At 38.4% G+C, this 25,805-nt stretch overlaps 2 protein-coding genes across 3 annotated transcripts; one reads left to right on the forward strand and one right to left on the reverse strand.

The window, feature by feature from the left end:
* Positions 1-595: 595 nt before the first annotated feature.
* On the reverse strand, positions 596-25,103 carry LOC129762451 (cytochrome P450 315a1, mitochondrial). The gene is made up of 9 exons (XM_055760707.1): positions 24,783-25,103; positions 24,138-24,434; positions 23,805-24,011; positions 23,545-23,738; positions 4,490-4,696; positions 4,295-4,431; positions 1,118-1,330; positions 838-1,053; positions 596-778 (listed from the first exon to the last, which is right to left on the reverse strand). The coding sequence occupies exons 2-9, from the start codon at positions 24,290-24,292 to the stop codon at positions 662-664; spliced, it is 1,446 nt and encodes a 481-aa protein (XP_055616682.1). The 5' UTR covers positions 24,293-24,434; positions 24,783-25,103; the 3' UTR covers positions 596-661.
* LOC129762454 (uncharacterized) lies at positions 17,045-18,619 on the forward strand. 2 transcript variants are annotated; one of them, XM_055760709.1, is made up of 4 exons: positions 17,045-17,517; positions 17,575-17,687; positions 17,749-18,024; positions 18,080-18,619. In XM_055760709.1, exons 1-4 carry the CDS (start codon positions 17,402-17,404, stop codon positions 18,148-18,150), a joined length of 576 nt encoding a protein of 191 aa, XP_055616684.1. In that variant the 5' UTR covers positions 17,045-17,401; the 3' UTR covers positions 18,151-18,619. The 2 variants fall into 2 exon arrangements, with proteins under 2 accessions (XP_055616684.1, XP_055616685.1); XM_055760710.1 differs by having other exon boundaries at positions 17,749-18,020.
* Positions 25,104-25,805: the final 702 nt, after the last annotated feature.

Here is a 25,805-nt window from a genome sequence, read left to right on the forward strand (position 1 = left end):
TTACATCACCGACAGCATGTTGAAGCATGCCCAAACGGACGCTATTTATACTGATCTGACTGCAGCCTTCGATAGATTAAACCACTGTATAGCTGTCGCCAAACTGGACAGGCTTGGGATTAACGGCAACCTTCTACAATGGTTTCAATCATACCTCACTGGCCGTCGACTAGCCGTCGTTATAGGTGATTGCCAATCCCCTTTTTTCGCTGCTACGTCTGGTATACCACAAGGTAGCCATCTGGGCCCCTTGATATTTCTGATATACTTTAATGACGTAAATCTGGTAATTGAAGGTCCACGGCTATCATATGCTGACGATTTAAAAATTTACCTTCAGGTCAGCTCGATTGAAGATTGTCGCTTCCTTCAACGACAGATGGATGCTTTCGCCGATTGGTTAACCGAATGGAGGTTAACCCCGCTAAATGTTCTGTCATCTCGTTTTCGCGCACGAGACAGACCATATTGCACAACTATGTCCTGTTCGGCACGGAAATTGAGCGTGTCAGTGAAGTCAAGGACCTGGGTCATTTTAGACGTGCAACTCTCTTTCAAACCGCACATCAAAAATAATAAAAATCTTTTTTTCATATATGTTTTGAATACAAAAAATATATTTCTTGACTTATAACATTAAACAGTAAATGAAATCTTAATTTTATTCTGCTATAGTTTCAAAGACCAGCCTGATGTTTGCATTTGGTACTGTAACCATTTTGAGTTCTGCATCGACTTGTCCCTTATTGAGTACTGATACTTGATAGTATTTGAGAATCTGTAAAAAATAGTTTCAAAGAACATGAAATACATCAACGACATAAAGAAATATGTTACCTTGGAAATGAGAAAATGCATTTGGTATTGAGCAACCTTTTGTCCAATGCAACTACGACTTCCAATGGCAAATGGTAAACTAGCATTTGCATTAAAAGGTGAAAATAGCTGCCTGTTATCGTCCCCACGTAACCATCGTTGCGGTAGAAACTCGTGAGGAGAATGAAAATTTTTGCTGTCCCTTCCTGCGCTATATAGGGAAAGTAACGCAAGAGTCTGAAAAAGATTTAAGGAATTGAGACTTTTTCAGCATTTGCGCATTTGCGCAGCATTCCCTTACATGTTGAGGAATATTGTAGCATCCAATTTTAGCATCTTTCTCAAGAATTCTGCCAATGAAGGGCGCAATTGGAAACAGTCTCAATGTTTCTTTAATCGCTCCACGTACTAATGGTGATTCTTGATAATCATCTTTGATGCTGCTACGAATGTGAGATTGAATCTTTTGGTTCTCAGCCAACAGATACAAACACCATAAAGTTGCAAACGAGGTCTAAAATAATAGAAGTCCATTATAAATATTGAAAAATTTCCATAACGACTTTTCATATGGTTCTAGAACTTAATGTTAATCATTGAGATAATTGAAATTGAAAAAAAGGACAGCGTATTTAGAAAATCGATTCAACTATTATTTGTTATTTTGAGTTATATGACTAACCTCAAACAAACGGCCTAAATAAATGCCCAGGTTTACAAGTACCTCATGTACTCTAGTACATTACGTCTTCCAATACCTTCTCAAGTCCTCTAGTTTTGGTCGTGAGCAGTGTTGCTAATGGTCACCATCGTATGACTGTTCATGGAGACGTATGTGCTGTGTCATTAATGAACATCATAAAATGAACAGTCAAACAACCGTCGAACTAAAAATGTCATATGACATTTCGGCTTTTTTTTGTCCTATACATTTGATATCCATCACCCCGTAATTAAACAACAGTGTTCACGGGGAACGCTCACCGCTGAAAACGTTCATTCAACACATTTGCACTTGATAGGGGAGAGTTCAACGGTTGCTTTGATATAGCAATCCGTCTGAATACCATCCATCGTGTATAGATGTGTGAGTGAGCAGGTGGATGTATATGTGCAGCTACGCTTGAATACAGAATAAAGGGAGAAAAAGAATGCACACCACTGCAGTTTTAATGTCAAATGACATTAAAACTACAGTCATTTAGCCGGAATTGAGGGATGGTTATGAGCACGAATGGTAGAATGGAAATAGCATATTTTCATCGCTCTTCTGGGTACGGTCGACAGAAAGAGAAAACATATAAACGTTCAATTGATAGTCGTGTTTGCGGCCGTGCGTTTATTTCTGATGTGACTGTTAGAACCGAGCAATGCATTCTTGGTTACATTCGCAATACATATTGAGCCGTAACTCTTGAGCAAGGGCAGTATGTGATGGTTGAGAGAAATGTCGACCGTTTACAACACTGGTCGTGAGTAACCAGTCTTCCATGTTTCACAAAAAACACTGCGTCCGGAATAAACATGTCCACGCTGCTGTTCATAGTTTTGTGTTTGAGTACAAACATGATTTTTTCGTACCTATGTTAGAAAATGTGACATTCGTGGTATGTTTGGACATACGATGTTTAATCCCAATGTTTCACATGATGTTCGAACATGGTGTACAGTTTCTCTTGCATTTTCACCTCAAGCACCGGCAGTGCGTAGAGTAGAAGAAGCAAATCGGACACCACACCACCACCACTCAACGCGTGGTGTGTTGGTATGTTGACATGGAAAAAATGCTTTCCTTTCATGACAATGGATGCTTCGTCTAAAATATTGGGCAAATAAAATAAACCTCTTTCTGTTCTGAACAAAATAAACATCGATTAATATCAGAGTTTTTCACATTTGATATCATTATTTAGTGCACGCATCAATTTATATATTGAATTCATGTAACATTCGCTATTATTAGCTATTTGAACAAGTACTAAAATTGAATTATTCAGCAGTGACATGTTAGGCGTGACGCTAACCACTCGACCACGGGAGCAACAATTTTGGCTGGATCTTTGAATACAAATAGCCAATACTGCTTGTTCGCGACGATAGCGACCCGAGCTATAAAACGAGCGGAGAAAAGGAGAAGAAAGGATGATGCAATCGCATGCACACATAGCATATGTAGTGCAGTGTAAGTGTAGCTTTTAGTTTTTTCCTTCATTCAGTTTGTGATAACATCGAGAAATTAATGGTGTGTTTTAGCCGCTGAAATTTCTCTGCTGGTTCTGCTGTGTGCCGCTGAAGGTTGCATCTAAAACTAATTTTTGGGTATTTATTTTTTTGGTCAGCATTTGTACGACGTCGCCCGCTATGCAGTCGGCTCCCCAGACTTTAATTGCCAACATGCACGCAAAAAAATAGAAAGCTTCTTTCTATTCAGAGAGTGTTTTCTTTGAACGAAACCAAGGATTATTTAATCAGACTTGCAAAATGTGCATGAACGATCTATAAACTTTTACTTAGTCGCGGCAATACATAAACACACTCTTTACAGATACACGGGCCGAAGGTTGTGCAGTCCACTGATGATTCAACAAGAGCCAAAGGTTGTACCGCTCATGACAACTCTACACGAGCTGATGATTGCGCCGGATAGTGATCATTCTATCCTGGATTCCTCGAGTCGAAAAAGATTATGAGAACACTTGTAATACTAACCTCGAGCCAACCGCGAGTAATCGGTTACATATTACTAACATAGTTGTAAGCAAACATTGTCAAAATATTGAACTCCCGACCCCGTTAGGCTGACGCCATTTGAGCCTTAATAAACATATATATTTTGGTGCATGAACTCATAGCCTCTTAGTTCGTGCAATTTTTGAAATGCGAACTAAATTTCAAGTTCGTTTCTGTGAAAAAGTATTCTACGAAGAAATGTTTTGGGATGAATAATTTCTTTCCGTGTATGAAAAGAAACGAAACGAAAGCAATGAATACTGTGACATCGGGTGATATGTTTGTACATGATGTTCTTGAATTATAAACATCGTGTTTGTTTTCAAATGTTTATGTTTGTGTATCATTGTTCGTGTTTGGGATAGACATTCAACACTAGCGAAAATCATATTCGAATTCGAACAAGAACATGGAATTTTCACATCGCGTGGACATGTGTAAGTGTTTTTCGGAAGACTGTGAGTAACTGGTTTGTATGTGAAATCGATTTAAAGAGGATTTATCGGTACTTTGATTGAGTTCCACAAAAAAGGTTTTTATTATTTTTCAGAACTGGAAGTAACAGAACAAATGCAACTAAGCGTAAAAACGAGAAAGATGCGAACTGAAAATCACGCTGCGAGCTGCTCGATAGTTCCCAAATTTCCCCCAAACGCATCCATTAGCGACAAATACTACACGCTTCCTTACCCCACCTCAACTTTGTATAACATACACATAATTCAGAGAATAAATCAATTCTATTTACCGTGTCTCCAGCTGCAATGATAAAGTCTGCAAATATTCTCTTTATGATTTCACGTGAATGAATGCAATTTTGCAATTCCGATAATAATCCATCACTACGTTTGATTTCGTCCAATGCGATATCAATAATTCCATTTGCTAAAAATAACGCTCACATCGTGTATTTCAAAATTCAATATACTTCGTAGATAAATACCGATGTCTAAGGTCTCCGGCACTATTCTTTCGAAACTTTTCCATGCGTCTAACTGTAGCCGATCAGCGAGCGCAGGGGGTATGACCATTAATTTAGAGCTGTACAAAAATATTTGATATACTATTTGGGAGAACCTGTCAATTAAATCATCCAGTTTGTCAACATTTCCTTGGTTATAGGAACTGCCAAGCATCAGACTGAGAATTACTGAAAAAATGAAAGATAATTGTATGTTTGTGATTATAAAATATAAAACAATCGATTGAGTGTATCTCCGAGTGGATCTCTGCGTATCCCCGTGCTTGCCCCAATGAATAAGGTAAATGATGTTGGTTTGTCCAGTCGAAAATATGATCTTGGTTTGTCCACTTTTTGAATGCTCTGGTTTAGCGCACCTGTATGTATATAAAATTGTCTTTTTATTGATGATTTACAGTAGATTTATAGGATATTTTTTACCGGTTCACATGTTTTAAAGATTTTTAAAATCCACCTTCTATGGGTGTCAATACGCCCCTCATTTGAGGTAGCTTTTATTCAATCACCAGATGATTATTTGGTACTTATTCAGACCTCTTCTTTTCTTTTTTTTTATTAAATCGTTTATTTTTACAGGCTCAGTTACATAAGTTTAAAGGAGCCAAACTCCTATCTGTATAGTTACAAGTATATATAAACATTTTTTATTAATTCTAATGTTAATGAAGTAGAGAACCGATTACTCGCGGCTTGCTCGAGTTTAAAGACCTCTTCTTGATTATACCGTTTGTATCAAATTTATATACGAGGGTCGTTCAAAAAATATGTTTCAGGGCCTCAGGAATCGCGGAAAAATAAAGTTAAGACAAGAAACAAGATGATTTTCGTAATCTACGTTTTATTTTCTATTTTACTACATAATCGCCGTAACGTTCGAGGCATTTTTCATAGCATGGCAAGAGTTTTTGTATTCCGAGCTTCAAAAAGATGGACGCTACGCACTTCGCGCTCGGAATAAAAAAACTCGTCCCACGTGCTATGAAAAATGCCTCAAACGTTACGGCGAAAAATAGATTACGAAAATCCCCTTGTTTCTGAAACTTATTTTTTGAACGACTCTCGTATCTAAATCATGTAATTAATGCATCTCGATGACCCCAATTCTAATCATGATTTTTCCGATTCACTGATGTTGGTCTACCCACATGGCAACCGCTTAGCGCGCTGTAGTTTGTTTGTTTTTTTTGACGTAGAGCTACGTCTTTCATTAAGGGCGTCAAATCAGAAAACAGGTCACGTTTTTATGAAATAAAGTTAACGTTAATAACTATTTTTGCCGCGAACGGATTTTGGCGATTTACATACTAAATGAATCGGAAATTCCGTAAGATTTGTTTAATATGCCATACATTAGAATCCCCTTGTTAGTAAATGGTTAAAATTCATGAAAACTTTAAGTGTTTCTATTTTCCCATACATTTGTTCTGTCCATTTTAGTGCTTTCCCGAACAGAGCTATCAATAACGAGCAACTTATCGACGACCAACGGAGGGGAAATCGTAGGATTTAAAGTCTCCGTGAACAAAGGAAAAGAAGAAGAATGAAGGGGAATACTTGCCTAGAGTATAAACAGTGGATCTCGCTGAGGCAAACTTTTTTTTGAGTAATCCAGTTCACTTTGCTTTCGCTGCGCTTCGATCTAAGATTGGACCCCACCAGTGGTAATCCAATTTGGAAATCGTCGTTTGATTTTTCTGTTCGTTTTTCACGTTATTCGTATCGTGTGTTCTTCTTTCCGCGTCATAAATTGGATGCTTCGCGTAGTGTGCGATGAGCAAGAAGAAGAGGAAGGCAGGCTCGAGCCCTGCAAAAAACGAACGCATTGCCAGGGGCAATAAAATTTCGAGGTAAGCGTCATCTAATGATGCACGCGGTGTTGGTGCAGTGAAAAGCGCTCGCACTGAACTGAAGTAGGCGATTTCGGCGCGTCGGTCGAAAATGTAAACGGCCAGGCAGCAACCAAAATCAAGCTCCCCCCGCTGGTGGTGAAGGCGGTCGCTCTTGACAAACTCATCAGCGAATTCGCTTCGATGGGTGTTACAGCAGAGTACAAGCTGTGTGGCATAATTCGGTCTTTTTCCAAGCAGTTAACATTTTTTATTTTCCGTCTTCATAAGGGCTTCGTTTGTGCCTTTGAGAATGCATCAATGCATTAAACTGACATTATGGCGAAGCAGACGTTAAGGTTGTGCACCAAAAAATATTTGGGAATACTAAGCATCTTGAATATCTTACTGGAATGTTATAAGTTATTTGGGTTCGCGTGCCAGTCGCAAAACTGCCTTCAACTAGGATTGCATTTGCGCTAATATTGATCATAATGAAGCATTGCTACTGTTTTCGAGGTTGTTATTAACAAAAAGAGTTTATTTCTCTTGTTTAGTCATCAAGAAAGTAAATGTTCTGGAATTTTGTATGTGATTAGGTTTTGCTTGTCAGTAGCAAAACTTCCTCCACTAAGGGTGACAGCTGCGCTTCTCTCGAGCATGAGAAAGTAATGCAACTCTTTTCGAGGCCAGTAATATTCACAGAAGCGTTTCTTTTGAGAATAGCTCAAAATGATGAGAAATGTTTATATTGCTAGTAGTTTCAAGCCACCAATGTATGGCTCTGTATGCATGCTATGGTGAACGCTTGTTTGGCGCTTGGTTTACGCTTAGTTTGTACGAACGATATCTAGAGGTGCGATTCCTTTGAGGCAATACTAAATAACATGTAGCATGATATTTGATACATGCGGTGCCAAAGATATATTGATGTAGTTATGAGATATGGAATAATGGTGCTGGTGCAACATGTATATAATCGACTGTAGCCGAGTCTATGTCAATTTCGAAAAAGGCCACCGGAATAGCCTTCGAGGTAAATTTTCAATGCATAGACATGAAATAAATTGCGACATACTATTGTTTTGCGAGGGCAAGAATGAATAATCAATCAATTATCGTCAACTGATTCTACAATGAAAAAATCATTTCAGAGATTATTCTACTAAACAGTTGTTTCTAAAATTTCACAGCATTATAAAATAATATCCGAAGGTATAAACAAGCGACTTATATAAAATAACAGCGTAGTTCTACGTCAACAATGCGGTCGTATCTTGGACACAACCTCCTATAAATTTTTTTCAAAACCACGAGTACTAAGTTTTCTAAATTGGAACCATTCCATAAAACACGGCGCTTTTCAGGGCCATTAAACCTTCCAAAAAAGAGTTTACGAAATACAGTTCAATGCTTTCTAAAACAATATCCAAAATAATAATAAAACACAAATTGATTTTTTCATAATTTGTTTGCCAGGATATGATTAGTATGAGAATTTGGCAGTTGTTCTGAGCTTATTGATGGTTGGGGACTTTCCCGATTATTCAATTTTCACCAATTCTTAAATTGCTTCTAGATTGTACAGTCGACATTTAGCTAATTGGACGGACCGTAATGCGACATATTTATTTGGACATTTTTGTAAACATAGAGTTCGGGGTCCAAATTATGACCCCACATTGAAAGTCGACGCTGTATCACTGTCATCGCAAATGTTCAATTACAGGTTAAAATAACCTCCAATCCGACACTGAGTGGTGGTAATGCGACGTGCTATTGAATGTAATTTACTGTAAATATGTCACAAGCTGGATGGGAAGGAATTTTCCAACTGTGAAAGCTGTGGCGAATGGCAAATGCAATCGCTAAACAGAAAGGTTTAGCCGAACAAGATGGGGATATCGAGTAATAACAAAACAATAAACTCTTTAGATTGAAGATAATTTTGTGATCCTGAAAAGGACCCTTTTTAGCCTGCATGTGAATCCAACGAGCGAACAAATCGTAATGAATGTATTTTTTGCCATCGCTCCCTTTTAACGCTCATTCGTTCGTCTCGTTGGACTCGCCCCTCTGGCTGAGTCTGCCGATTTGTCTCTATCCTGTGAGTGTGTACCGCTAGAGTATAAAACACGCGAACCCCTAAAAAATATCTTATTTTCTTTCAAACCGTAAACCCGTGTGGTTGTACGGCATCGGCATCGTGGACGTAATACTTATGACAGACATACAGCTGTACTTGCGTTGTACTTCGAAAATTGTATGTCTGTCACCATGTACAGCGCTAGAACCATGCAAGCAACTCGGTACAATCGCTGTACCTGTACCGACCTGTTTTACCGCTGTACATGGCTACAGTTGTACTGTGCGCAGCGCCATAGACGGTTAGTGGTGGATAGCATGAACAAGCAGAATCAGAATCGTTTATCAAGAAAAATCACTTGATAAACGTTCTTTTCATTGACTTTCTTTTAAGTTAATAACTCAGATTGGAAACTTTTTTGTTGTGTTTGATAGTTTAGACACTAAATAAAAACCTTTTTCATTGAAATATGTGGTGGAAATTGGAAAAATATCTGATTGTCAGTTTGACATACGGTACAATGTATAACCAAAGTATGTCTGTCATGGTACGATGATACCTGTACAACGCTGTACACGTACAACGCAAGTAAGCTGTATGTCTGTCCCTGGTATAACAAAGGAGGACAAGTTAAGGGAAAGGCAAAGTCCCACTCGAATCGTGCAGGTGTGCAGTTCCCCGTAGGTGTATCCGCCAATTGCTTCGCAAGGGTAACTAGGCCGAACGGATTGGTGCCGGAGCACCAGTATACCTAACAGCGATTATAGAGTTTCGGCCGTCGGAGTGCTCGAGTTGGCTTGCAAAGCTGCTCACGACAATTAGAAAACCCGCATCAAGGACAGAGCAGCTTCGGATCGGCGCTTGTCAAGGCAACAATTAGTTTCAGTGAGTGGCAAAGTGTTTCTCCGGCACGTCGCATCAAATGTAATTTACTGAACAACATGTCACAAGCTGGATGGGAAGAAATTTTCCAACTGTGAGAGCTGTGGCGAGTGGCAAACGCAATAGCTAAACAGGAAGGTTTAACCGAACAAGATGGGAATATCGAGTGATAACAAAAACACAACACCAAAGGTTCTTTTCAGAACCATCAACATGTTCATAAAGAGTAAACAGTAAACTAATCCATTTTTCAGGTAGATAGGTAGTGAATACCTAGCAGAAGAAAATAAAACAATATATTTAAAATATATATTTAACAAAAGCTGTCCCCTTTGTATAGTCCTACGTCACTCCGGTTATGTCCCCGACATTACCCACCCGTCTTTTTTTTATTACAGAGTCAGTTTAGCACTGACTCAGTTTTAAAAACGAATTCGCTATTAGAAACGACATTGGAAATAAAACAGGGTTCAATTCCACTTTCTACACGGCGTTCATTTTTACACTTCACGATCAGTGGAAACGGGAATAGGTGCAAAAAAGTGAGATGTAAGCGTAGTGGAAACGAAAGCGTATGTGGATACGGGAACAAAGCCCAATATTCTGAAGAAAGCCTAAATTATTAATGGATTAATATGATAACAGTAAACTCAAGCAATGAGAAATGCAACATCTTCTTGATAATTCGAATTTTTACATTCAAAAATGGCGATTTCTAAAACCGGAACCAAGATCATTTTTCGGACAAACCAAGATCAGAGGTGGACAAACCATGATCATAATTTCTCTTTGAAGAAAACCGTTAAAAAAGTCACAGGATGGTTGTGTGAATGTTTGTTTGAAGAATTACATTGTTAAACTCTTCGATAGTGGTTTGGTGGCCCTGAAAAGACCGTTTTGTCTGGTTGTTAGTTCTTGTTTGTTTACTCCACCAATGCCCATAACCGAGTGATAATGATAGAAAGATGGTGATTAGTCATTTGATGGTGCGTATCACGATAGAAGATGCCTAAGTGCAATGAGATATGATGAAAGCCGCCCTCTGTGGCCCTAAACGAGCTGGCTCCTGTGTTATGTATGGATGAAATAAAGAAAAAAAAACAGGAAATGGGTTATATCTATGGTATAACCGCAGGGGTGACGTAGGACTATCGTTGATTTAGAGATCATTTGTATGAAGTTGAATCTGAATTCATTCTGAATGAATGAATATTTGGAGAACTTCGAAAACGAGAGCGTTACGTTGGAGGCACAAGGTTTTATGCATCCAATATTGGATACGGAAATATCCTACTGATGGGGAAGAATAATCTTCAGAAGCTATCCTGTTGATTGCGATTGATTGAAAAATCACAAAACCTAATGTATTTGGTCACAGTGTTACATGGATAGAAAACATTAAAATAAACTCTTTCACATGAATATATTTTGAAAATTCCCAAAGGAACTGGCAGATTATTTTCCAGCAATGATTAGATCTTTCCGGAACTTTCTCGATGCTGAATGGCATCCTAACGGAAAGAGTTCTGCGCGTGTATGTGTCGATCCTTCGCCGTCCACCTCCTCCAGCACGTTAGGCAACGATGTTGTCTTGTCGATGTCCTCACGAAAAATGAATGTGTCTCACCACCAGAATATCGCTTAAGTATGCTTTTTGTGTGTGATTGAATCGAGAGAAGGTGTGGTTTACGATGGCAATTTGGAAGGCAAACTAGAGGGGAATGAACTCTCTGAGCTCGGAACTTTCGGCGACTGAGCAATAATCGATTGCGGGCGCATACAATATTGGATACGGAAATATCCTACTGATGGGGAAGAATAAACTTCTGAAGCTATCCTGTTTATTGCGATTGATTGAAAAACCACAAAACCAAATGTATTTGGTCACAGTGTTACATGGATAGAAAACATTCAATTAAACTCTTTCACATGAATATATTTTGAAAATTCCCAAAGGAACTGGCAGATTATTTTCAGTAACGATTAGATATTTCCACATTTTCCTCGATACTGGAAGCCCACCAGTGGTTAATGCCAACTCGATAACCACCTGTTAATAGCACTTGATTGAAACATATTTGGTCACAGTGTAACATGGATAGAAAACATTCAATTAAACTCTTTCACATGAATATATTTTGAAAATTCCCAGAGGAACTGGCAGATTATTTTCAGTAACGATTAGATATTTCCACATTTTCCTCGATACTGGAAGCCCACCAGTGGTTAATGCCAACTCGATAACCACCTGTTAATAGCACTTGATTGAAACATATTTGGTCACAGTGTAACATGGATAGAAAACATTCAATTAAACTCTTTCACATGAATATATTTTGAAAATTCCCAGAGGAACTGGCAGATTATTTTCAGTAACGATTAGATATTTCCACATTTTCCTCGATACTGGAAGCCCACCAGTGGTTAATGCCAACTCGATAACCACCTGTTAATAGCACTTGATTGAAACATATTTGGTCACAGTGTAACATGGATAGAAAACATTCAATTAAACTCTTTCACATGAATATATTTTGAAAATTCCCAGAGGAACTGGCAGATTATTTTCAGTAACGATTAGATATTTCCACATTTTCCTCGATACTGGAAGCCCACCAGTGGTTAATGCCAACTCGATAACCACCTGTTAATAGCCGCGCGTGTATGTGTGTGTAGCGATGTCTTCCCAGGGAACCGTTTGTGGCATCACTCTCCTCCTGATAGATTCCCTTCTGGCCTAGGGTGCACAAACAGGCTCTTGGTGACACCGTTCATCCGCGCTTTCATGATAAATAAAGAGCTTCACCGCAACAGCGACAACATGCTCCAATCGCTGTTCAATTAGAACTGAGTGGATTTCCGAGCGGCGCTCGCTTATATACCGATTGGTGATTTCAATAGCCTGTTTTGAAAGCAATTTTAAGACTATTGAAACAAGTTTTTGGATCAAAAAGTAACAAGTATATAACGCGTAGACATTTTATCTTTCGAATGAAGTGTTTATCATACCATTTCGTTCAGTTGTTTAGGAGCTATTAACACTGAAAATCTCGGTCTCCGGCGTAACGCTTTCGTTTTCGAAACTTTGATTTTACACCCCGGTATAGAAATGAAAGACGTAGTCCTACGTCAAAACAGGAAGTGGGTTATATCTATGGTATAACAGATGGCGACTGAGCAATAATCGATTGCGTACGCATACAATATTGGATACGGAAATATCCTACTGATGGGGAAGAATAATCTTCAGAAGCTTTCCTGCTAATTACACTTGGTTGAAAAATTACAAAATCAAATGTATTTGATCGCTGTGTTATATGGTTAGAAAACATTAAAATAAACTCTTTCACATGAATGTATTTTTAAATTCCCAGAGGAACTGGCAGATTATTTTCCAGAAATGATTAGATCTTTCCGGAACTTTCTCGATGCTGAATGGCATCCGCGCGTGTATGTGTGTGTAGAGATGTCTTCCCGGGGAACCGTTTGTGGCATCACTCTCCTCCTGGTGGATTCCCTTCTGGCCTAGGGCGCACAAACAGGCTCTTGGTGACACCGTTCATCCGCGCTTTCATGATAAACGAAGAGCTTCACCACAACAGCGACAACATGCTCCAATCGCTGTTCAATTATAACTGAGTGGACTTCCAAGCGACGCTCGCTTATATACCGATTGGTGATTTCAATAGCCTGTTTTGAAAGCAATTTTAAGACTATTGAAACAAGTTTTTGGATCAAAAGACGGGTGGGTAATGTCGGGGACATAACCGGAGTGACGTAGGACTATACAAAGGGGACAGCTTTTGTTAAATATATATTTTAAATATATTGTTTTATTTTCTTCTCCTACGTGAATACCTACCTATCTACCTGAAAAATGGATTAGTTTACTGTTTACTCTTTATGAATATGTTGATGGTTCTAAAAAGAACCTTTGGTGTTGTGTTTTGTTATCACTCGATATTCCCATCTTGTTCGGTTAAACCTTCCTGTTTAGCTATTGCGTTTGCCACAGCTTTCACAGTTGGAAAATTTCTTCCCATCCAGCTTGTGACATGTTGTTCAGTGAATTACATTTAATGCGACGTGCCGGAGAAAAACTTTGCCACTCACTGAAACTAAGCTGCTCTGTTCTTGATGTGGGTTTTCTGATTGTCGTGAGCAGCTTTGCAAGCCAACTCAAGCACTCCGACGGCCGAAGCTCTATAATCGCTGTTAGGTATACTGGTGCTCCGGCACCAATCCGTTCGGCCTAGTTACCCTTGCGGAGCAATCAGTGAATGCGACCAACAGGGAACTGGAGACCTGCACGGTTCGAGTGAGACTTTGCCTTTCCCTTAACTTGTCCTCCTTTGTTACGTCCACGATGCCGATGACGTACAACCACACGGGTATACGGTTTGAAAGAAAATAAGATATTTTTTTGGGGTCCGCGTGTTTTATACTCTAGCGGTACACACTCACAGGATAGAGACAAATCGGCAGACTCAGCCAGAGGTGCGAGTCCAACGAGACGAACGAATGAGCGTTAAAAGGGAGCGATGGCAAAAAAATACATTCATTACGATTTGTTCGCTCGTTGGATTCACATGCAGGCTAAAAAGGGTCCTTTTCAGGATCACAAAATTATCTTCAATCTAAAGAGTTTATTGTTTTGTTATCACTCGATATCCCCATCTTGTTCGGCTAAACCTTTCTGTTTAGCGATTGCATTTGCCACTCGCCACAGCTTTCACAGTTGGAAAATTTCTTCCCATCCAGTTTGTGACATATTTTACAGTAAATTACATTCAATGGCACGTCGCATTACCACCACTCAGTATCGGATTGGAGGTAATTTTAACCTGTAATTGAACATTTGCGATGACAGTGATACAGTGTCAACTCTCAATGTGGGGTCATAATTTGAACCCCGAACTCTATGTTTACAAAAATGTCCAACTAAATATGTCGCATTACAGGTCCGTTCAATTAGCTAAATGTCGAGATAAGTGTAAATTACTGTACTTTCAATCTAGAAGCAATTTAAGAATTAATGAAAATCAATAAGCTCAGAACAACTGCCAAATTCTCATACTCATCTTATCCTGGCAAACAAATTATGAAAAAATCAATTTGTGTTTTATTATTATTTTGGATATGTTTTAGAAAGCATTGAACTGCATTTCCTAAACTCTTTTTTGGAAGGTTTATTGGCCCTGAAAAGCGCCTTGTTTTATGGAATGTTTCCAATTTAGAAAACTTAGTACTCGTGGTTTTGAAAAAAAAACCATTTCGAACGCCCTCGATGCCGCCTTGTTCTGGATTTGCCACCAAAGCAGTTTGTATAAAGAACAAACTTTTTTCTTCTGCTACCTGATGCCGTTTTGCGATTGCGTTTGCCACTCGCCACTCGCTGCAACTGCCTGTTGTCTTGATGTCCACCGAACCGAATGTGTTCTGTTCCGAATGCGGGTTTTCTTATCGTCGCGAGCAGCTTTACCAGCCAACTCGATCACTTCGGCGGCCGAAACTATATAACGCCGGCTAGGTGGACTGGTGCACTGGTACTAACGCGCTCGGCCTATCTACCCTTGCGGGGAACTCCAGATCAACACGGTTCGAGCGGGATTTTGCCTTTCCCTCCACTTTTCCTTCCTTTACCATGTCCAGACATGGCTGCTTGGGTTGGTTTGTTGATGTGTTGTGATGCGAACCGATGTGGTGTACGGTTTGAATGAGAATGATCGTTACGGCAGCGGAGCGGGGATTTTTTAGCTGACTGGCTGGCTCGAGAATTACGCATGTGTGAGACTGCGACCAATGTTTCGTTCATTTTTTTCTTTTTCCTTTCCAATCGTGCTTCATTCTATTTCGCTGCTGCTCTGGTTGCCCGTTTTGGTCGGTACGATTTGAGGCGCACATAATGGACCAATCAAAAATGGGCGCATAGTGCGTTTTGACAATGCTTGATATTTCACAATTATTCAATTATTTATCTCAAGAAAAATGAAATGTTATTCGTTATGATAGATGCGTAGATATATTTCCTATCAATTGATGCAAAAACCTTTGCAATCTATTGAGAAATGCTCGAGTTATAAGCGTTCCAAATCTTGCATTTTTTTCCTACTTGTTCAGTGCCTAGATTTCCATTTCACCCCCTATATCTTCCGGTTAGACGTAGTCCTACGTCAAAAAGTAACAAGTATAGAACGCGTAGATATTTTATCTTTCGAATGAAGTGTTTATCATACCATTTCGTTCAGTTGTTAAGGAGCTATTAACGCTCAAAATCTCGGTCTCCGGCGTAACGCTTTCGTTTTCGAAACTTTGATTTTACACCCCGGTATAGAAATGAAAGACGTAGTCCTACATCAAAACTCATCAATGTAATATGAGACAATTATCATTCTCAAACACAATTATCCAGTTTTCTCACCAGAAAAAAGTGTTATTTTGGGGCTGATTCTCGAATACACTTCACGGTGAAAACAAAATTGCAAAATTGCCACGCCATTGAACTACTTTCCACGAGTTAGTGAATCATCATAGATAATAATGGGTTTTCAGGCAGAATGAGCACTTTTCAAATAAAAATTATCAATGAAAATTAACTTCTCCGTTTCAAATTAGTGTTCAATGTGAATGGAAAACTTTGTTTTCTTCATGTGGTAAAATAATCTCAAACAAACAAACAAACATTTCTGAAAATAATTTGTTCTTCTAATGATAAGTTTTAGTGGGAAAATAGTATCGTATCCAGATGTCGACACCGTACTATTGTCATGGCGGATACATTTCATTTCGTTTCATCGTGAAGTGTATTCGAGAATCAGGCCCTTTATTATAGAGAAAATATATTTGAAATGGAAAAGATAATTTCATTTATAATGTTTACTTTCTGAGTGTTTACTCAACTCATTTCCATTTTCGCTTTGAACCCAACGGAACACGATGCTACATGCCTCAATGCGAATTTCAATTAGACATTGATTTGAAATTTCCGAAGCAACCAACATAGAAGTTCCAATTTTAAATTTTATCAAACATAAGTTCTATTCAAGTTCATGGAAATATCATTCTTCAATTAATCCATCAAAAGATTCTTATTGGAACGAAAATAAAAAAAAAACTCATTCATCACTCCCTACTTATTCGCCAGCAAGTATGCAATCAGCGATGCCCACGCTAGTTACAATGAGTTGTGCGCAGGTGTATAACACGATTATCGCTATCTCACTCTACCTACCGTCACCGCCTATCTCACTATCCCTCTGCTGTAAAAGTTCATCATCGACATCACGATATGTCAGATGGTGGTAAATTGGTAATTCGCGATAACATCGACGTTGGAGACGAATGAACTGCAAAGTTTAAAGCCTCTTAAAAACAAAGAAACGAAACATCGACGTCTGGTGGCGACTTCAAGTTAGAGTCATAATTTGGGTCCCAAAATCGTTAGTGTAATCTCTATCAGATTAGAAGACACGAAGCAGGTTTTAAAATTTTAAAATTTGAATGACAATTTTCACATTATGTTATTTAATTATTAGAAACACGTATTTCTGACTTTCATTCAACCATATGGTCATACAATTCCAACATCGTTGCTGATTTTTTTCTTTATAATATAAAGTTGTCTTCATAAACAATTTTCGTATGAGACTTTTTCCCCACCTGCAAACAAAAATGTTTTTAATTTGAACATAATACTAATTTGATATGGGAAAGCTAATTTTCATTCATAATTTTAATTTTGAAAACGTTCACTCCGACTGAAAATTAGCTGTTCTTTGACGCTCCCCTAAACTAGTAAACGAAGCTCACTGCCGTCAACGCGGATCGCTGTTTTGAAGAAAACAAATACTTCTGACGTGTGAGATGTTGGCATCAAAAACATGGCGGGTGCCATACGGCTGGTTGTGCGCGTCGTTAGTTAAACTATCGATCACGAGGGTATTTACATGCTGATTTCCCCCAGACACCTTGGATTTGAAATCTCCGTTGGGGAATTCATGTCGGTGGAAACAAAAACTCCCCCTACTTTCATGTAATTGCAATCAAGGCGTTATACTATAGGTGGACCGCAATGTCAAAATGGCTGTTCGGCCATTGCTCGTGAAAAAAACAAATTTGTTTACAAAACTAATCATATCTTGTGGTGACAAATGCATTCGTTGGCAAAATAGCTGCTCGCGCTTTACTGTAGGCAGGTAATTTTCTGGATTTTTTCGTATAACAATTTCTCATAATTGCTTCTACTTTTTCAGATATCTACAATCAGCGATCGAATTAAAAACAGTGCAGAAGGATGTTTTGAGTATATTTTACCTTCTAGCCGCGCAATCAATGCTTTTCTTTCCAAGCAAGCAGCGTTTTAATCGTATGTGGTTTTATTGAGCATTTAAAAGAGAGTGTTAATTTTTTTTTTGTTTCATCACCAGGGCAAAATCATGAAATAGAATCGTACGTGGTACGAATTTATCGGCACAATCTGATCAAGGACGGAGGCATAATCAAACGGAAACCACGCGAGAAACTTTTCGATAACATAAAACCGCGCCGCAACACTCGTGTCAAAATGGACGAGTTGGGCTGGGTGCTGATGAACCACGATTTGATAACACGTAATGAGCCAATCCAACAGCATGCCAATGGTAATCGACTAAATCATTTTAAATTCAACATGGAGCGGTTGCGAAACCTACTGGAGCTGGTAGGTCGGTTTGATATATTTATTCCGCTAAAGAATGATTATATTTGTTGATTTCTCAGAGTTGACACCAAAAAGCAAAACAAATTCCTGCGTATGCTGGATGCAATTTTACAAAACGACAAAGTTTTGAAGGAAATTAAAGAGATGGTTGTGGCGAATCGACTTCTATCGGAAATTCGTTATGTGACTACGGTGGAACGTATGCTGAAACACGATTTGGACCCCTCTTTGCGCTGCTGCTTTGTATGCCGAGAGTATTTCCGCACTGCCGATGAGTATACCAGTTATTTCGAAAAATTGCACGGTGAAAAATTTCTTATTGTTGCGGCGGTGGATCGATTTCAGACTAGTCAAAAGTTCAACGTTCTACATCACTACAATGACCTTAATCCGGTGACAATATTCACGATTTGCAATGTATACCACACAGCCCTAATAAAAAAAAAAAACAAGAAAAGACGGGTCTAATATTTTACAATAAAGAACAAATCTACCACTTTCCACGAAAATCGGAGAACCACTATATCGGTTCGACATGGAATGGCTGATACATATAAGGCAGAAAAAAGGTTTAACTTTGGAATTCAACATCCTATATTTCCTCGTACCATTAAGTTCATGGCGCATTTGATGGCGTCATCGTAGCTGCTGCTATGGAAATGACGTGAGCATATACCTTGATTTATCTGAGGTTTCCAATCCTTCGATTGGCCACAGAAAAGTATCCATTTATGAAGTCTATCTCCATCTCGGAGAAAAGTGTGGTAAACAATGTCCGGGTTATTTTTCGTTAAGGCTGATTTAGACGATGCCTGTCAGCGCTCTAGTTGAAGTATCCAGTGAACAGAGAACAGACACACACTCTGTTCAAGTTACTTGTACCAGTATCGAACACGTAATTGGCCTCTAACTTGAACAGAGTGTCTGTTCTCTATTCACTGGATACTTCAACTAGAGCGCTGACAGGCATCGTCTAAATCAGCCTTAACGAAAAATAACCCGGACATTGTTTACCACACTTTTCTCCGAGATGGAGATAGACTTCATAAATGGATACTTTTCTTTGGCCAATCGAAGGATTGGAAACCTCAGATAAATCAAGGTATATGCTCACGTCATTTCCATAGCAGCAGCTACGATGACGCCATCAAATGCGCCATGAACTTAATGGTACGAGGAAATATAGGATGTTGAATTCCAAAGTTAAACCTTTTTTCTGCCTTATATGTATCAGCCATTCCATGTCGAACCGATATAGTGGTTCTCCGATTTTCGTGGAAAGTGGTAGATTTGTTCTTTATTGTAAAATATTAGACCCGTCTTTTCTTGTTTTTTTTATTAGGGCTGTGTGGTATACATTGCAAATCGTGAATATTGTCACCGGATTAAGGGCATTGTAGTGATGTAGAACGTTGAACTTTTGACTAGTCTGAAATCGATCCACCGCCGCAACAATAAGAAATTTTTCACCGTGCAATTTTTCGAAATAACTGGTATACTCATCGGCAGTGCGGAAATACTCTCGGCATACAAAGCAGCAGCGCAAAGAGGGGTCCAAATCGTGTTTCAGCATACGTTCCACCGTAGTCACATAACGAATTTCCGGTAGAAGTCGATTCGCCACAACCATCTCTTTAATTTCCTTCAAAACTTTGTCGTTTTGTAAAATTGCATCCAGCATACGCAGGAATTTGTTTTGCTTTTTGGAAGTCAACTCTGAGAAATCAACAAATATAATCATTCTTTAGCGGAATAAATATATCGAACCGACCTACCAGCTCCAGCAGGTTTCGCAACCGCTCCATGTTGAATTTAAAATGATTTAGTCGATTACCATTGGCATGCTGTTGGATTGGCTCATTACGTGTTATCAAATCGTGGTTCATCAGCACCCAGCCCAACTCGTCCATTTTGACACGAGTGTTGCGGCGCGGTTTTATGTTATCGAAAAGTTTCTCGCGTGGTTTCCGTTTGATGATGCCTCCGTCCTTGATCAGATTGTGCCGATAAATTCGTACCACGTACGATTCTATTTCATGATTTTGCCCTGGTGATGAAACAAAAAAAAATTAACACTCTCTTTTAAATGCTCAATAAAACCACATACGATTAAAACGCTGCTTGCTTGGAAAGAAAAGCATTGATTGCGCGGCTAGAAGGTAAAATATACTCAAAACATCCTTCTGCACTGTTTTTAATTCGATCGCTGATTGTAGATATCTGAAAAAGTAGAAGCAATTATGAGAAATTTTTATACGAAAAAATCCAGAAAATTACCTGCCTACAGTAAAGCGCGAGCAGCTATTTTGCCAACGAATGCATTTGTCGCCAAAAGATATGATTAGTTTTGTAAACAAATTTGTTTTTTTCACGAGCAATGGCCGAACAGCCATTTTGAAATTGCGGTCCACCTATAGTATAACGCCTTGATTGCAATTACATGAAAGTAGGGGGAGTTTTTGTTTCCACCGACATGAATTCCCCAACGGAGATTTCAAATCCAAGGTGTCTGGGGGAAATCAGCATGTAAATACCCTCGTGATTGATAGTTTAACTAACGACGCGCACAACCAGCCGTATGGCACCCGCCATGTTTTTGATGCCAACATCTCACACGTCAGAAGTATTTGTTTTCTTCAAAACAGCGATCCGCGTTGACGGCAGTGAGCTTCGTTTACTAGTTTAGGGGAGCGTCAAAGAACAGCTAATTTTCAGTCGGAGTGAACGTTTTCAAAATTAAAATTATGAATGAAAATTAGCTTTCCCATATCAAATTAGTATTATGTTCAAATTAAAAACATTTTTGTTTGCAGGTGGGGAAAAAGTCTCATACGAAAATTGTTTATGAAGACAACTTTATATTATAAAGAAAAAAATCAGCAACGATGTTGGAATTGTATGACCATATGGTTGAATGAAAGTCAGAAATACGTGTTTCTAATAATTAAATAACATAATGTGAAAATTGTCATTCAAATTTTAAAATTTGAAAACCTGCTTCGTGTCTTCTAATCTGATAGAGATTACACTAACGATTTTGGGACCCAAATTATGACTCTAACTTGAAGTCGCCACCAGACGTCGATGTTATCGCGAATTACCAATTTACCACCATCTGTCATATCGTGATGTCGATGATGAACTTTTACAGCAGAGGGATAGTGAGATAGGCGGTGACGGTAGGTAGAGTGAGATAGCGATAATCGTGTTCTCTATTCACTGGATACTTCAACTAGAGCGCTGACTGGCATCGTCTAAATCAGCCTTTATGTGAACCTTGTTTCCACATTCTTTTACTGCACAATAAAGTGCGATTCACATACAACATCCACGTCACGTTCACGTTCCGTCACGTCACGTTACGTCAGTTATTCTACCAAGCAATTATTATGAAAACATTCACATACACCGGCAACGTAACGACCCGTCAGCATATGTTCAACGAAAACGACCGGCAGGATTTGTAGAAAAGAATAATTGACGGAGACGGACAGCTCGTTTGGTTTTTGTCTGGGCTTTGTGTCACGGCTTTTGTTTTGATTTTGGTTGTACAGTAATTTACATCTAATTTAGCTAATTGGGCAGACCTGTGATGTTTAATTAGATATTTTACCTCTAATTGGACATTTTTGTAAACATTGAGTTCGGGGCCCAAATTATAGCCCCATTTTGAAAGTCGCCACCTGTCGCAAATGTCCAATTACTGGTCAAGATTGCATTATAAGTAACATATTGTACTTTTTATGCCAACATATCTCTTAGTTCCGAATTTCGGAGTGAAAATAATTCGCGCCTAGCTGATACGGTTTGCTAGGCGTACGATTAGTTATTCTATATATTATTATTGTTGAATAAGGATCGGACTACGGGGTTCAAGCATTTTAATTCAATGATTTTCATTGAATTTTTCAAAATTTAGGACTGATTCTAGGCATGCTGATTCGAAAGAGGGCATTGCAATTTAAAATTGTTGTAGATGGCGACACCATGAATAACATTAAATAAATCATTCGTTTGACATTTGACGTGACGGGCTGGTGGAAGTATTGACTGCATGTGTGAATTGGTGGGGACGTTGATGGAACGTAGACGTTCTTCTCCGTAACGATCTATGTGAATCGCACATAATACGGCATCTGAAGTAAATAAAATATTTACAATATAATTTTGGCATGATAGAGAACCGCGAGATGAACGATTATCTGTGGAGTAGTTGGACAACAGATTTCTTAGACTTATAGCACTTTTATCACACTCACAAGCTCATCAAATCCTCACTGTCCCCAAAAATATTGAATAATATATAATATAAATACGTTATTGCAGCTATCGTACACTATTTTTCACGAATATATATTTGTTTATTTCTTCCTTCAGTTGTTTTCCTCAGCGAGTTGATATGAAACCATAACCACACAACCAAACAAAAAGTAAATAATTCAGAAAGCTACGTCTCGCTACTCGTCTCACGTATTGTCAAGAAAGTGTCAAGAACGAAACACCTATAGTTTAGCATCTTGATTGCAATGCCGATTTCCCTCAGCCAGCATGGTTTAGATGTCTCTGTTAGGGAATACACTTCGGTGGGAACAAAAGTTCCCTCTACTTTGATGTGCCGATTTCTCCGTATCTTCAATTTCGACCAATCAGAACGAGGTATTTCCTTTTGGAAATTTTTTCTATTGTTTGCTAGTTAGTTTCATATGATATATTATTTTATCAATTGTGATGGATTGTTATGGAGTGCTCAGATTGATTGATGCAAATAACTCGTAAATCCATCAGGAAATAACTGACCAATAATTATAAGTACATAAGCCGCTGCATGTGTCGTCAATTTCGACCAATCAGAAGTGGGTATTTCCGTTAGGATAGGGATTGAGATTTTCCAATTATTCGATAGTTAGTTTCATGACACACATTATTTGATTCAATGTAAACAATTGTGATGGAGTGCCGAAATTGATTGACGCAAAAATCTCATCAATCCATCATGAAATGACTGTGCAATAAGCGATTGAAATTGGACAATTTTCACGATGTGCTCAATTTTCGATTTTCAATTTGTACTTCAATATGTTCCCGAAAGACGTAATCCTATGTCAAAACATAAAAAAAATGAACAATTTGAACGCTTTATGGTATTATTAGCAACTAGAGACTTGTAGAAACCCAAACTCTTCTTGATTACATGTGATTTGAAGAAAAATCGATATACATTTACTAGTTGCGTGAAAACACTCAAAATCGTACAAACCAACATCATTTACCTTACAATTAAGGCGTGTTATCTCAACAAGTTTCAAGTTGCAAAATCAGTAATATTCCAGTTTTCCCTGAACTGGATTCCTTCGACAAAGAATATTTCATGAGATCAACGCTTGTCCGTTAGCCGATGAAGATGTTGGAAGTGAAAAATATACCTTCCCATCGCTTCCACTTAACGATAGACTCATTTGGATATTCAAATCACACTTCATCGACAGTTTCATTTACCATTGGCACACCGTATAATCATACTCACCTTCTATTGACCATTTATACAGAATTGCCTCTATATTATCTACGGTAACCGATCCTCTGCTGGCGCCTTCAGCTTCGAATAGATTTTTGGCTGTTTTGTCACAAACTCGCTTGATAGGTTCCACCATCCAGCTGGTATCTCGCATTAAGGGACGATTCAATAATTTTCTGTATATAAACCATTCTTCATCATCCCTAGAAAAAATAATTAATGCTCGGATGGAAAAAAAAATAGAAATATCTGTGACAAGAAACACTTACATGAAAAACAAACCACGCTTACAGTTATGCTTATTATTGAAGTATGTCCAAGCTGGTGGTAACGGATGCTTCGGATATTTGCCCTCGTGTGCAAATACATTCCTCATCATCGCAGGATCTTTTATAAAAATAGCGTTGGTGTCAGATATTTTCAGTCGGACGATCGATCCATACGTCTCGTGGAGTTTTGATATCGTTAGATGCAACCTGGGATTGAAAAGTGTCTTATTTTTGGTTTTGAATTTTGAAAATTTTTGAAAAGAAGAAAGGACTCAAAAACGATGCAGGATATGTGATATGAAAATTTCAAAAACACTCTTGATTCATACTCACTTTTTTGGATTACCAAGGTGAATGATGTCATTTAAGCTCCCAATCAAAGGTATTCTAGGAGGACCAGGAATACTTTCGAATGATCGGCTTTCTAAACACGCTGCGTTGCTCACGAATTTCACGTGAGACCTTAATGTTTTCATACATGCACACATGCTCGTCAGTTGTTATTCCTTCTGCAGTTGAAACCGGACTGTTTGTAAACCATATCACTTTTAGCTGTGACCCATCCGCTAGACACTTCCTTCTGTTGTTCTTCTTTACGATGATATGTCTATCACAGCGGCATGAGATAATCTGGAAAGAAAGATAGAGGATTCCTGGCCTGGCTCAACACAAGAATTCTAACGCTGTTGGTGTTAGTTTCGTTTAAGTTTTCATACATAAGGCACAAATTATATGGCACGAACAGTGGGAAAAAGCATATTTTATATAATGGTCTTTTTTCGAATCACAACGCCATTACGTTCTAAAATAATAATTTTAAGACAGATAATATTATTCGATATGCATATTTCTACTTTCTGAGTATGGTTCAACATAACAAGCGAGTGCGAGTTGTCCCAAACCTTGTGAGAATGTAAGTTGTAAGTTTCAAAACTTGAAACACAGTTTTATCTTACTAATTTTGGAATACAAACTAACAATCAAGAAATATACGAAAGATGTATGCATTTGCGATACGAATGCATTCAAGTGTAGTTGAATTGCTGATAAGTGTGAATACGGCAAAATCTTCATTCTCGTTTACATGCCGTTTTATGATGTTTCTCTAACTGAATGACTACGCAAGCGCAGGGCGATAAAAATATGATTGTGCCGAAAACAGCTGCTGTTTTATTCCACACATTCGGTTGAAAGACAGGGATATTCAAAATATATGATGAATATTCTGAGCGTTTTACTGATCGGTCCGAGATTTATTTCAATATACACATTTCAGCCTTGAATGATTTATATCTACGTAGTTCAATTCTCGTTTCAACGATAAGATTTGGAAGGATGTTTGTATGTCTGTATGTCCTGCATAGATTCGAAGGCTACTGAATCGATCGACGTGCAAATGCGCATAGAGAAACGCGAGGAGAGAGCAAATCAAAGATAGAACATGTACAGTAGGGTGACGATTATCCGCGAGCAGATGATTTTAAAAATGCCAATTTCTTCTTCGATGGCAAGTGAGGGTAAATTTCTATACAAAAATATATTGTATCCATTCACTTATTGACATAGGACTATGTCTTTGATTTCTATATAGGGGGGTCACTCTACGAAAAATGTAACGATTTATTAAGAGTTTTCAAACGCATATTACTCAAAATGGTTATTGCGACATATGTTGTGTTTTATATCATTAGAAAGGAAATTTATCCAGATTTTTTGACGTAGGACTACGTCTTTCATTTCTATACCGGGGTGTAAAATCAAAGTTTCGAAAACGAAAGCGTTACGCCGGAGACCGAGATTTTGAGCGTTAATAGCTCCTAAACAACTGAACGAAATGGTATGATAAACACTTCATTCGAAAGATAAAATGTCTACGCGTTATATACTTGTTACTTTTTTATCCAAAAACTTGTTTCAATAGTCTTAAAATTGCTTTCAAAACAGGCTATTGAAATCACCAATCGGTATATAAGCGAGCGGCGCTCGGAAATCCACTCAGTT

Source organism: Toxorhynchites rutilus, chromosome 1 (assembly GCF_029784135.1).
Source record: "Toxorhynchites rutilus septentrionalis strain SRP chromosome 1, ASM2978413v1, whole genome shotgun sequence".
In the NCBI taxonomy this organism is placed as follows: domain Eukaryota; kingdom Metazoa; phylum Arthropoda; class Insecta; order Diptera; family Culicidae; genus Toxorhynchites; species Toxorhynchites rutilus.

Bases quoted from the DNA above. Each gene is read 5' to 3' on its own strand.
- LOC129762454 (XM_055760709.1), top strand. From the start codon at position 17,402: ATGGCTGTTCGGCCATTGCTCGTGAAAAAAACAAATTTGTTTACAAAA. The intron at 17,518-17,574 runs GTAATTTTCTGG...CTACTTTTTCAG, and splicing joins TCGCGCTTTACTGTAGGCAG to ATATCTACAATCAGCGATCG. The intron at 18,025-18,079 runs GTCGGTTTGATA...TTGATTTCTCAG, and splicing joins AAACCTACTGGAGCTGGTAG to AGTTGACACCAAAAAGCAAA.
- LOC129762451 (XM_055760707.1), bottom strand. From the start codon at position 24,292: ATGTGTGCATGTATGAAAACATTAAGGTCTCACGTGAAATTCGTGAGC. The intron at 1,331-4,294 runs GTAAATAGAATT...CTATTATTTTAG, and splicing joins TCATTGCAGCTGGAGACACG to ACCTCGTTTGCAACTTTATG. The intron at 779-837 runs GTAACATATTTC...TATTTTTTACAG, and splicing joins TGCATTTTCTCATTTCCAAG to ATTCTCAAATACTATCAAGT.